Here is a 12,950-nt window from a genome sequence, read left to right as displayed (position 1 = left end):
CTGAAATGAAAGATTGCACGCCACCTGGCCCGTGATGGCATGGACGTAGATAGTTTTCGGCGATCCACGTCGGCTGGCAGAGGAAGGTCGAAGTGAATGCGCCAGAGGTTGCGCAACGAGGCCTGATATATTCTACTACTCGATATTCCTGAGGGGTGTTCTGTGGCCAAGGAGCCTCAGCCAGCGAGCGAACCGCGGCACGAATGATGTCGCCGAAAGATGTAGCCGTTGTCTGGAATGAAAGACTGGGTGTGGGTGGTAGCAATCGGCATCTACCTTGGTTGGCGAGAACAATGTATCATAAAATGAAGAAGCAGTATCGATGTATGTATCGTTGATCCTGGTCCTGGTCCTGGTCCTGGCCCTGGTCTGGCACAACTGCGTGTTGTTGCTAAGCTCACTCCTCACACAACCTTGCATCAACTGGACCTTTCTTGCTGCTAAGCTACTCACTACTTCCTAAGGGCCTCATGTGTACTTGCATGGGCCTATTCCTCGTGGCAGAACGCGCTGTACATTGGTAGGTACCGAGCGCCGGACGTTGGTGATTGCGGGGGTAACCGTGGGTTCCAAGGTTGCCCGTTATGTAACGAACGTATGTACTTGCCCCGCGCTAGTCCCTCCATGATTCAATGAATTGATGGCTTCCTCACATTGCAGTCACGATGGGAGAAGGTTTCTGTTGCATACATATATGATGTAGAGTTTAATACACAATCTATCGCCATGGTTGTAAAGGCCCCTTTCAACACCGCCCAAAATACCCTTGAACGCCCTTGCGACCAAAAGAATCAAATCACCTCTATGATTATATATGTAAAGAGCCCAGTCTAGAAGCAAAAGCAATCGCCAATGCCCATAGCGGAGGCCGTCAATCCAAGCGATGAGGCCCAAGCATAGTTGCCATCTGCCTACTTCTTTGAGCAGGGAATGGTTCGTGGAACGCCGATCAACCGACGCTATGCAAATGTGAAATATCTCTCCCGCCCGCCTGCGCTGTCCGTGGTGAAAAGGAGATCCGGCATAGCCCATTCGTTAGTATATCTGGGAGCCCACCCCGGAGTTTTGTGCCCGCTAAGAATCCTCGTCCTCGCTGGCACCGTCTTCGTCCTCTCCATCTTCGTCAAAGTCGGCCATATCCTCATCGCCCGTGTCGCTGCCGCCAAAGTCCAACTCTTCGTCACTCTCGGCCCAGAATGCTGCCTCATCATCGACCGACTTTGGGGGAGGTGTCGCGTCCAAGGTGGTCGGCATAACAAATCCTGCCGGGATATCTGCTTTCGACCTCTGCACAACATCGGCTGCCTTTTTATTGTAACTGGCTCGGTCGTCCCGGTACATGACACCAGCGTCCACATTGGCCGGCGAACTGATCTCAGGATCATCCAAGAGGAGGAGTACAGAGCGTAGGACCGACTCAACACCCTGCAACGGCGACCATCTTTCACTGGCGTCCTCGCCCGACATAATGTCCTCGCCAGGATTATGGAGAATCGATATGCATAGTTTACCGTCGGGGTAGACGTTCGGGTGGTAGATAGGAATCATGAAGCGGAACGTCGGCGGCTTGTACGGATACTCGTTCTCGAAAAGCATTTCCGCCTTGAAATATCCACCATTGAAGTTGCTGTCCGAGTTGATGACCATCAGGCCCAGCTTCCAGTGAAGCAGGTTATCGTTGACGAGCTGAAGCAAAATATACGAGATTAGTTCAGCTCCAAAAAAAACACATAGGGATCAGCGTGTGCGGGTGTTTCTCACATCAATATTAACCCACGGCTCCTTCTGAAGTTCTCCCAGTTCTTGCATGAGACGGTGCTTGGCACCGCTAAGACCTGCTCGTGGAGCCATCTTGATGCTGTAATGTCGTATGATTTGTGTGCGGGTTGTGATTGATTGTGAGTCAAAGGCGTGCCGGAAGTGAAAAGTTGTTCGCAATAGTTGTCTGGGAAAATCTCTCGACTCAAATCAAACCATCGAGGGCAGGTGGGTTTATAAAGTACGCCGCGTGCCTGGGTCAGGTCCAAGTCAACTGGCTGACCACCTTAAGGAAGCGAGAACGAGTCCTTTGTGCAGACCCCGGTCGGTTTGGCAGTGGTGAGGAAACAGGTAGGCAAGGAATGCAAGTGGGAGGTAAGACACAAGCCACCGGAGAGAGAAGTCAGATGGAGAAAGGAAAAGAAGTTGAGTCGCCGGTCAAGTCAGCAGCCTCCAGCAGGAACGCAAGTACAACCTGGAGTTGGGAAAAGGGCGGGGGGAGGGTCTAGTTGGGTTTTAAAGAGTTGTCGCAGGACTGCGAACTGACGCCAGTGCCCGCCAGGTACTGACTGTGCTGGGCCTGCCGAAGGTTTCTGTCATGCCCCCAATGCCCCAAAACTGGGATGGGTTCGTAACCTTGCCAGTATTGCCTTGGGCCTTGGGTTCAAAAGGCATGGAGCGGTGGCGCCAGGCGTCACTGCGTTGCGCTGCGTGCTGCGTGCATCAAATCAATCGGATAGCCGCTTGCTCCCTGACTGGGGATCCTCCAATAGCGCGCCCCACCCCAAGTCGCCATCACCGTAGTGTAATCCAGACCTCCCTCGGAAAGGTTTCTCAACACTGACTCGCCTGGTTTTCCTCCTCTCGTGTGGGTGAGCACATATTTACTCTCGTCGACGACCAGAGGCGAAGGCTGACCTGCGACTGAGAAGAAAGGGTGTAGACACGCAGATTACCGCCGACGCACTCACTGTGTATGACCACCATACCCACCAACTTCTTACCAGAAACCGAGTGTATATGAATGAGTTAACCTACCTATCCATTTCGTGAATGTAGTTAGTGGAAATCTTGAGCATGGGAGATGCAGGGCACGTCAAGGGCTGAAAGCTCGGGGTCATGTAAGGTACCTAATATGAGGGCTAAATAAAGCAAGCAGCAAGCTCCTTGTCGTTTCCCTAGAAAAGGATGTATCTTTCAAGTGAGCAGTTATGGGCGACAACGGCGGTTTCGGGCAGATGGTGTGCTATCAAATCCCGTACCCCCATGCCAGCTGCCAGCGTCGTTCAATGCCTATGTGCTACTTATGACATTTGCTATCTTGCGAACTGTAACAATAGTACCGAAACACCAAGCCTTTCACATCTTTGTGGTTTCATGTCACTCTTTACCTACCATCAATTCGAGGAGTTCTCTACATATATTCGCAGGTGTAAAGTAAAGGTCAAGAGCCGATTATGAATCGACATGAGCGAGTGCGTGAGCGTTGATTAAGTCGGTGTGCAATATAATCAATAACGGCTAGTCGGACTCATATTCTAGGACTCGATATCTCCGTCATACTGTACGGCGGACTTGCCAACAACAATTGGGGGCGATCACGAGATCCTAAATTGAACCGGCTTGCCTGGTGTTTGCAATCCAAGCAGCATGTACATCATGGGAGACGTTTACTTATACACATGCACCACGGGACCCTATATCTGGTTTTGGGTGGGTTCTCCCTTTGTGAGTAAATCCTGGATGTACATGTACTTTTTAGCCGTCTCTTGCTGGGCTTGGGCGTTTCGCGCTCCAATGTGAGAAGGAAGAGAGAGAAAACGACGAAGCCGCCATTCTTGGGTAAGGTATGTATACACGGTGCAGTTGGATGGTCCCTTGCGGTTGCTGATGGGATGAACTCCGGCTACAGTCTCAAAGCTGAGAAAATCAGTTCAGCGGCGCGGCAGGGGGAAACGGTTGGTAGGTACGGTGTGACAGGAAGAATAAAGGCTTTAATCGATCTTGAGAGAACGTGATACGAAGAAAACTCACGGACCTGTGGAATCGTCAAACTGGACTTCAAGGGGTGTATGTCTATCATGGCATTCCACCTTTTTTGAGGGTAGCAGGTAGACTAGGCAGAACAATGGGCGGTGGGTCAAGGGGGTGTGTGGTGCTGAAAGGAAGCGGAGCTTAAGCGAACAAGGCGTGTTCAGGTTTCGCAGGCAACACTGACCGATGGGAGAGGGGTGGCAGGGTGGAGGCCGTCTCTTTGTACCTAGCATTCGGTTTCTATTCTTGCTAATTTGCACTGTATTCATTCGGCTGGCCCAGGTCAGACCAACAGCCTTTTAGCCTGGTTGTAGCGCCCTCAGACCAGTCACAGACGCCCATCCTGCTTCCCTCCCAGTCACTCTCTCACCGTGTGGCTGGTACTGTGAATTGTCTACCCACACACTCTCTCTCTCTAGCCCAATCCAGCCCCGTCACAATCGAAACCCATATCCGTCCCCCCTTCAGTTTGTCTGCTGATCTCAGCTTTCCCTTCACCATCATCTATCTCCCTCTTCTGGCCAAACGACGACATCGACCAGCGCCGAACAGCACCGAACTCTGCGACATCAAAATCATCGCAGTCGCTGCTGTATTCACATTCTTTGAAGTAGAAGGATCCGAAAAAGTGCCCGCGGCCAATTAAATTTGTGCATGCAGGCTGCGAAGTTGGGTCTCTTGGGCGACCCCAACCGGTCCTGAGGGCGGCATTTTCGCGCGACAACGACGACGACCATCACCACGGCAAACATACGGCCGAACGAGCAACGACGGATATCTCTTTTCGCTGCCTACAGCACGATTGCCTCACCTTGGCCGGACCCTTATTCGATTGTGCGCAACATCACAAAGGTTTTCTTGGGTTGTTTATCCTTTGACGATATCGCTTTTCCCGCAATTTGCCCGTTTCCAACCACTCTAGTCGGTCGGCCTTTAGCGTCCTGGTTTTTCCGGCCTCAACTCCACCGAACCGGCTCCATTCTTGTTGACAGCGCTGCATCGTCATAACGGCTTCAGGTTTTGTTCTACTCATCGACGGAATTGACCATTGTTCCTGCCGCACCCGCCGCCCCGACCGGCGTGAGGAAATCAATGCCCACAATGTCCTTCAATCCACAAACACCTCAGAGTCCGTCGCAGTTATCGCCTAGCACCGCGGACCCCTTGTCGAGCAGCATGAATTCTTCCATGACATCAATAACCACTCTTCCAACTCCTGCACACAGCGTCAACGGTTCAATACAGCACGGCGATTCCGCGCACGACATCGCCATGTCGGATGCCGACTCGCCACACAAGCGGAAACGGATGCCCGACGATATGGGCGAGCAAGGGCCCAAGAAGGCCCACCTCGAAGATCCTCGCAGACTCGGTATCGAAGACCTGCACATGGACGTCGGTGAAAAGTACTTCCCTTTGCAGAACTCGTAAGGCACCCTATCTATGATTGAGATGACTGAAGCAGCTTTTGTCCCTGGTTTGGCGTGCAGAACATATGGTTGACCCTCTGCTCCTCTATAGCCCATTCTGCGTCCCTACCAAGCGTCTCTGAAGATCTTTTCGCGATGTTCGGCTTGACCGGCATTGCCGCCGAGGTTGCACGGACAAAGCCGAATGGAGAAAAGAACGCTCTACGTAAGACGTACAAGGGTCACATCAAATCGCTCGGTGTCAATGGTCATTTCGATAAGGTCGAAAAGGACCCCTGGGGTCCAGACAGCTTTATGCATATGGTACTATATCCCGAGTCCGAATGGTATGTACATGAAGTACAAGGCAAGGAGGTTGAGCGAGGGTTTTCAAGCACTGTCGAATCAAGCTTGCCGCGGGCCATGACCATGGCAAGAGGTCTAGTCCCAAAGGATGATTGGGATAGCTCGGTGCTCGGTGATCTGGCACCCAGCGTCGTGACGAAGAAACCCAAGGAGGGTCTGAAGAAAGCCACGCCCGGCACGCCCGTGGGGGCCGCCAGCGGTAACGGCAATGCGAGCAAGCTGCAGGTGCCGCAGGTCGATCGAGTGAAACGATTTGGCAAGAAGCGAAGCTACCAAGACAGCAGTTTTGAGGGCTACGGCGACGGATTTCCTGACGACGATCAAGGCGCGGCGTCAGGCTACTCAACTGGCGAAGGCGAGGATCGGTCGTCGAAGCTGAAGAGGAGAAAACAGGTGACTACAGTCCAGCCGTAGTCGATTGTTCTCGTCCTCATCACTAACGTTGTGCAATAGAACCCCGGAACCGGTTCATCGTTTGGTGGAAGTGTACGAAATGGCTACAGCGGGATTGGAACATGATACCCCGAATCCTGGAACGGATTTATTATTAATGGTCTACGCGCTACGAAGCGTAATGAGGCCGTTTGTTCCCTTGATGAGGACAACGAGAGCCGGCTTCACGGCCTTAAGCGCCGGCCTCTACGGTCCTTGCATTTATTGTTTGCAGTTTTCCTCTTTTTAGCAAGGCGTTGGGGGCAGTCATTTCATGAACTTTTTGCGACACCAAAAGCAGCAAAACTAACTGAGCACGATGGATTCGACGGTCCTCCTACGGGGTACGACGTCACCTGCTCTCTTGTAGATACATATACCTTGACTTGACACAGAATTAAAAGAATCATTTCTCCAACCTCTCGGTTCTTAGCAATCTCTCCCATTGTAGGGACATGTATGTGACAAAGAACCACCGTGTGCTCGTGAGGACGAATAAGGTCTACCGCCATCCATCATGCCAAACTTCTTTACCTGCATTCTGTCTACGTTAGATGTGGGTTTGCTGGTGTCGATGTGCAGTATTCAGAAAACACAAGATGCAGATCCGAGGCCAGGCTCGGTGGCCGGCCGGTGGTGGTCGGTTCCGCCTGCCCGCATGTCCGCGTATGCCCAAAAGCCAAAGAGGGAACCAATCCAATCAATCTTGGACCAAATCGCCTTGGGTCGCGTATGTAATCAACATGTGGAAGGAGCCAACATTCGATTGGCAAACCCAGCCCGAATCTACAAACGGACCCTCGTCTTTCTGTTTACCCACAGCGTTTACCTGTACTTCCTAGGCAATCAGCAGTTTTATCGCATTGTTGTTATTTGTTTGTTCGTATCTAGGCAAGCTTGCCGTTGCTTTTGCTCTATCCTTGAAACAGCCTCACCACTCAATTGTTGCCCGAAGACGCCATGATTTGACGTCAGTTATCACGATCCTGGAACCCCGCCAACTGTGGATATAGCCGGTGCCTATTCTTGAGCCATTGCCTGCCCTTCGCAACACAGTCGGCCGACTTCTACCAGGTCAACCCGGCACCATGAACATTCAAGACTGGAAGTCTGCTCCTCCCGCAGATGCAGATGCGGCAGAAGATAGCGGGAGCCAGTATGACCCGCCCCCGGCCTACAGCAGCCATCTGTCACGGGGGATCCTCGGTCCAATTCGACCCAGTCGCTTGTGCCATCACTGTCGAACTATGACGGCGCATCCAAGCGCAGGCTGCTCGTCGTCTACATCCATGGCTTCATGGGCACAGATCATTCCTTCCAGTCCTTCCCCGCCCACGTGCATAGATATCTGAGGGATGCGCTCGTCGACACGCACGTCGTCCACTCTAAGATATATCCCAGGTACAAGACGTACAAGGCCATAGAGGTCGCCCGTGACAACTTTAGCCGTTGGCTCCAGCCACATGAGTCGTCCACGACGGATGTCGTTTTGGTCGGCCATTCCATGGGCGGTCTCCTGGCCGCCGACGTTGCTCTCATGGTATGATCATTACCTTCTCGTATGCTACACATGCGAAGGCCACATATGCTAACGAACCCAACAGCAATCGTGGGATCAGAACAGCCCCAACTACTTTCAAAATAGAATCCTGGGAACAGTCAACCTGGACGCGCCTTTGCTGGGCCTCCATCCCGGCATCATTGTAGCTGGCCTCTCCAGCCTGTTCCGTTCCAAGACGGACACCCCCAAGCCTCCCGGAGACTCTACCCAGGGGACGTCTAGTATCACATCACCGGAGCCTTCTCTGCATTCAGATCTTGCAAGCTCAACGCCCACATCACCCTCGTCAGATCCACCCACTTCTGTCCCAGGTCTACCACCTAGGATGACTATGGACCCTAACTTCGACCCCGAGTTCCCAAATGATGTCCGTCTCAAGGATCGCAGCTGGTGGAAGAATATTGTCCACTTCGTCAAGAAGCACAACTCGGAAGGGATAATCGACGCTGCCAGCCACCACATCATGTCGCATCTTGAGTTTGGTAGCGTCTTGATGGATTTCAATTGCCTGAAGGTCCGATACGAAAACCTACGGAAACTAGAGGATATTGATGACATAAAGAACCATGGATTCCCTCATGTTCCACCTCAGGTCCGGTTCGTTCAGTACTACACGGTGTGCTATGGGCACCCCAAGAAACCGAAAGTCTCGAAGGAGATGGACGCCGCGGACCGCAAGCAGATTGAAAAGGCCATGGCTGATGGCCCGGGTTCCGCAGGCGGCTCGAAGTCATCAACTCCAAGAGCTTCCATTGGGGACGTCCGTGACGATGGGCGAAAATGGCCGTCCAGAGGAAGTCTTCCGGATATTCCTAAAGAGAATGCTGTTGCTGGACCATCCCGTGATACTGATCATCAGTCAGTCTCTAGTCTCGAAATGATGGACCCGGTACCGATGGAGGATGAAGACGACAATTCCGACAAAGCGGAAGACGCGGGGCATCGGCAGTCAGAACAGTCCGCTGACGAAGAAACATCCGGTCATACAGCCGCAGAAGAAAAATCATCGGCCGCCCAAGAAAGAAAATCGGGCGATGAAACTGCGGGTGCGGGGCCATCCTCGCAAGCGACTGAGGGCGCAAACGAAGACCCTGATATGGACGCTGCTGCTAAAGAGCTTTCCGAGTTGGAACTGAGTCTACCCAAGGTCCCCGACCTGCCTGAGAAGCCGGAGCCGTTCGATAGCACGAAATACACAGACAAGGACGCTCGCAAACAGGCGGAGAAGGAATCCAAGCGCGTTCACAAGGCGTACGAGCAGACCGTGAAGAACCGCGAGAAGACAATCAAGGAGCGACAGAAGATAATCGACAAGCGCAAGAAGAAACTGGCCTCGGAAGCTGCCAAGCGCGAAAAGGAGGCCAAGAAGCAAGCCTCAGAAGCCGAGAAACGTGGGAAAGAAGCTGAGAAGGAGGCCAAGGAGCAGAGTCGAAAGGATAGCGAGGCCGTCCAGGAGACGGAGAAGCGGGGAAAGGAGACTGAAAAGGAAGCCAAGGAGCAACGCCAGAAAAATGAAGAGGCCATCCAAATCCTTGCGGACGGTATCGAGGAGAGGCAGAATTCGCTCGCTGATACGGCGGCGGCGGTCGCGCCCAGACCTTCCGCGGGGGCCACTGGTGCGCGCGCGGATCGCTCGATCTCGCATACACCGGCGGCGGAAGGGGAAGCATCGCTGTCTCGGGTTTCTAGCAGCGAATCGGAGTCACCGAGATCGGCCAAGAAGGAACAGAAGAAGGCGGAAAAGCCTCCCAAACCCTTGAAGGAACGCAAGTTCTGCACCCTGCCGAGCAAGGTTAAAGGCCAGCTCGACCCGAAGTGGATCAAGGTCTTCATGAAGGACATGGACGAGGTCGAGGCACACACGAGCCTCTTCTTCCCGGGGCCGCATTACGACAAGTTGGTGGGTGACATGGGCGACATGATCATCTCATGGGTACAGGAGGATGCTACGAAGCGCGCCATCTGGGACATGGGATGATCACTTGCGCCTCTTAGCCGGGAGACAGGATCGCGGATGGCATGGTACAACAGGAAATTGAAGAACAGTCCAGTAGAAATTAGTAGGAGACATGAAATCACAAACATCGACGGACACACACTCAAGGTATTTGACATCTGACTGCTGTACCTAGGCCGCCTGAAATCAAATGCGAAAGATATAATATGAGATATCCCCATTATGGCATTACGGATTAGATACGTACCACTAACAGTGGCCTCAATATATACAGCACAATATAGCCAAGATAATTACCCGTTGTCCCCTATCGTAATGTAATCAACGTCATATTTCCGATCATTCATTAACAGATATGCACTACAACGGCCCGGCAATGCCAACCTCGCACGCAGTCGAATCGCTGTAACACACGGCGCCGAACGAGTCGCTCGCGTCGCCGACCCAGAACTTGAACCGGCCTTCGGGGTTCGGCACGACCCAGTTCTGCAGCTCGGAATCCCAGACAGAGACATCCTTGCGCGTGATGGTGAGCTCGACCGTCTCGCTCTTCCCGGGTGCCAGCGTGGCCGTCTTGACGAAGTCGCGCAGCTGCAGGACGGGGGTGTCGTACTTGGCATTGTCGGTCTCGGGGAACTGGATGTAGAGCTGTGCCGAGGCCTTGGCCGCGTGCGTGGTGCCGTTGTTGGTGAGGGTCAGCGAGACGGTGTAGGCGACGTCCCAGAGGGCCGGATTGCCGCCCGAGGGGCCACCGGCTGGTGTCTGATCGGCCGTCTTCTGGGTCGTCGAGTAGCCTGGCGGGTAGCTACTGTACTTTTTGCCGGCGGCGCCGTCTGCTTGGGCGTTGTTGGCGTCGTTCTCGGCCAGGAAGCTGTAGCGGTAGCGGAAGATGTCCTTGAAGCCCTTAGGCCGCAGGGCCTCGGACGCGGCCGGGATCGTGTTGTTCATGGCCGCGATGGGGTCGGCAGACTTGGCGGGGCGCTGCGGCGGGTGGCACTTAGAGGCGTGACGGCCTTGATGCTGACGTCGCTGTAGGCGAAGCTGGTGTAGCTGAGGCCGTGGCCGAAGGCGTACCGCGGCTTGATGCTCTTTTTCTGGAAGTGGCGGTAATCGATGTAAATACCCTCGGAGAAGGTGTCCTGGGGCTGGCCGAGGCCGCTGGGCACAATGGACACGCTGGCCGGGTAGTCCGACTCGGCGACGGGGACGGTGTAGGGGAGATGGCCCGAGGGCGAGACCTCGCCGAAGAGGACCTCGGTGAGGGAGTCGCCGGCCTCCTGGCCGGGCAAGTGGGCGAAGACGACAGCCTTGACCGACGGGAGGCTGATCCAGGGCTCCATGACAATGGGACCCACGGTGTGCACGACGACGACGACGTTGCTGTACTTCTCGGCGGCCTTCTGCACGAGCTCGTCGCCGTTGTGCCACGCCTGGAGGCCCGACTTGTCGCGGTCGCCGTGGTTGCCCTCGACCTCGTATGAGTTCTCGCCCGCGTCGGAGCTGATGAAGACTAGGGCGACGTCGTCGGCTGTCGCGTCCGGCAGATTTTTAGGGAGCGAGTCGGTGTTCCAGAACTCGACGTTGCCCGCCTTGCGCTTTAGCGAGCTGATCGGGTCGTCCATGTAGGGGTAGTCGGCGCTGCCCGAGCCCCAGCCCATGCCGAGGGTGCCCTTGTTGCAGCTCTTGTCGCCGCACTTGTTGATGCCATCCGGGTTGGCCTGGGCGTCGGTGCCGAATACCTTGAGGGGCGCCGAGGTTGAGAGGGGCAAGAGGTTGCCGTCGTTTTTGAGGAGGGTGATGGCGTCCTGGGCGACCTGCTTCGCGATGATTTTGTGGTCGGCCTGGACGTTGACAAACTGGTTGACGACGCCAGACGGGGAGAAGACAGCAGCGGGATACAGCAAGCCCGTTCTGTCGCGCGTGTTGGAAGAAAAGTTGGGGCGCGGGTAGTCCTTGTCCTGTCCCAGCTTGTACCAGGCAGCAACGACACGGGTTGCCATATCATTGATGCGGTCCATGGGGACGCTACCGTTGAGCGCCGCCCGCGTCATCTCGTACATGAAGTACGCTGTACCGGGAAGCACGGGAATCTGCGTATCGCCAGGCATCGACATGTCCAGGCCGGCCAAAGCAGAGGCCACACCGGACATGTGGGCCAGCCAATCCGTCATGACCAGACCCTGAAAGCCGAGCTCTTCCTTGAGAAGTCCATTAATAGAGTACGCGTTTTGAGACGAGGCAGAGCCGTTGACAGCGTTGTACGAGGTCATGACAGCACCGGTGCCGGCGCGGACACCTTCAGCAAACGGCCACAGGTACAACTCGTGCATGGCTCGATCGTCTAGTGGATGTGTTTGTTAGCACGCACGGATGAACACAATCTGCCCCTCGTCTGTCACATACCAATGTTTGCGCTGATGCCTTGCTGTGCAACGTTGTACATGCGCTGGATCTCCTGCTCGTTGCCGATCAAGTGCTTGAGAACGGCGATGACACCCTGGTCCTGGACTCCCCTGATCGTCTCCGCTCCGGCGAAAGCCTGCAGCACAGGGTCCGATCCGAAGCCTTCCCAGTTTCGCCCACCACGGGGTTTGCGGCCTAGGGGACCGACCGAAGGGCCCAGGTACATGTTGACCCCTTTCCCCTTGAACTCCTGGCCAAGTGCGACTCCTCTCTCGTACATCAGCTTCTTGTCGAACGTAGCGCCGGTCGTGATACCCGCAGGGAAGGCGGTGACGTTTCCCGTCGTGCGCACACCCAAAGGCCCATCTTGAAGACACAGCTGGGGGAATCCTAAGCGGTCCGCACTGCCAGTGTTTCCCACGCAAGGCCCTTGTCTACATGTTAGCAAGAAGAAAGGCCCGGGTCAGTACTATGAATGGGGATGCCAGGAAGCTTACCCATGAAAAACCCAGTTCCGCCGGTAATGTTGGTCTTCTCGGCCAAAGTCATTTGCGAAACCAGTTTGACGGCTTTCTGATAGGCATCGGCCCAGTCATCGGCCCATCCGCCATGGGGCGCCGGGTAGTAGGATGCGGCAACATAGGGGGCGGGAACGGCCCGGGCTTGGATCGCGGCACCGGAGGCGGTACCAACCACGCTGGACAGAAGAAAGAGAGACAGGGTCTGAAGTCCCGAAGGAGACTCGGAATTCAAAAGATGCATGGCTACGACAAAAGAGGGGTCGAAAACTTGACAAACGACAGGCGCCCGAGGAGGTATGACGGAGGGAGGGCAAGTCAAGCGACAGCGAAGCACTTGGAGCAACTAGAGCAAGCGTGTTTGGGGCATATGTGAATGATATGGAGAGAGATATATATATATATATTGGGCACCGACAGAGCATGGGCCTGGCCAAGCAGCTCTTACGTGCTCTGAGCTGCTCAATGGAACAATAGCAGCCGTGCACCTTAATAGTCGTCCTTGTCACACC

At 54.6% G+C, this 12,950-nt stretch overlaps 4 protein-coding genes across 4 annotated transcripts; 2 read left to right on the top strand and 2 right to left on the bottom strand.

Moving 5' to 3' along the window:
* Positions 1-1,074: 1,074 nt before the first annotated feature.
* On the bottom strand, positions 1,075-1,851 carry PG998_007626 (uncharacterized protein; the record flags this gene model as incomplete). Its single annotated transcript, XM_066874442.1, has 2 exons — positions 1,075-1,686; positions 1,762-1,851. 2 exons carry the CDS (start codon positions 1,849-1,851, stop codon positions 1,075-1,077), a joined length of 702 nt encoding a protein of 233 aa, XP_066730387.1.
* Positions 1,852-4,893: 3,042 nt separating this feature from the next.
* PG998_007625 (uncharacterized protein) lies at positions 4,894-5,981 on the top strand (the record flags this gene model as incomplete). Its single annotated transcript, XM_066874441.1, has 2 exons — positions 4,894-5,219; positions 5,336-5,981. 2 exons carry the CDS (start codon positions 4,894-4,896, stop codon positions 5,979-5,981), a joined length of 972 nt encoding a protein of 323 aa, XP_066730386.1.
* A 535-nt stretch (positions 5,982-6,516) lies between these two features.
* On the top strand, positions 6,517-9,538 carry PG998_007624 (catalytic protein; the record flags this gene model as incomplete). The annotated part of the gene is made up of 4 exons (XM_066874440.1): positions 6,517-6,729; positions 7,013-7,155; positions 7,401-7,539; positions 7,604-9,538. The coding sequence occupies 4 exons, from the start codon at positions 6,517-6,519 to the stop codon at positions 9,536-9,538; spliced, it is 2,430 nt and encodes an 809-aa protein (XP_066730385.1).
* A 339-nt stretch (positions 9,539-9,877) lies between these two features.
* On the bottom strand, positions 9,878-12,682 carry PG998_007623 (beta-glucosidase-like protein; the record flags this gene model as incomplete). Its single annotated transcript, XM_066874439.1, has 4 exons — positions 9,878-10,498; positions 10,528-11,858; positions 11,921-12,349; positions 12,418-12,682. The coding sequence occupies 4 exons, from the start codon at positions 12,680-12,682 to the stop codon at positions 9,878-9,880; spliced, it is 2,646 nt and encodes an 881-aa protein (XP_066730384.1).
* Between the last annotated feature and the right edge of the window lie 268 nt (positions 12,683-12,950).

This window comes from Apiospora kogelbergensis (genome assembly GCF_038363985.1).
Source record: "Apiospora kogelbergensis strain CBS 113332 chromosome Unknown utg000005l_segment0_segment0, whole genome shotgun sequence".
NCBI lineage: Eukaryota > Fungi > Ascomycota > Sordariomycetes > Amphisphaeriales > Apiosporaceae > Apiospora > Apiospora kogelbergensis.
The sequence above is the reverse complement of the archived record's forward strand: the minus strand, read 5'-3'. Positions and strand labels throughout refer to the sequence as shown.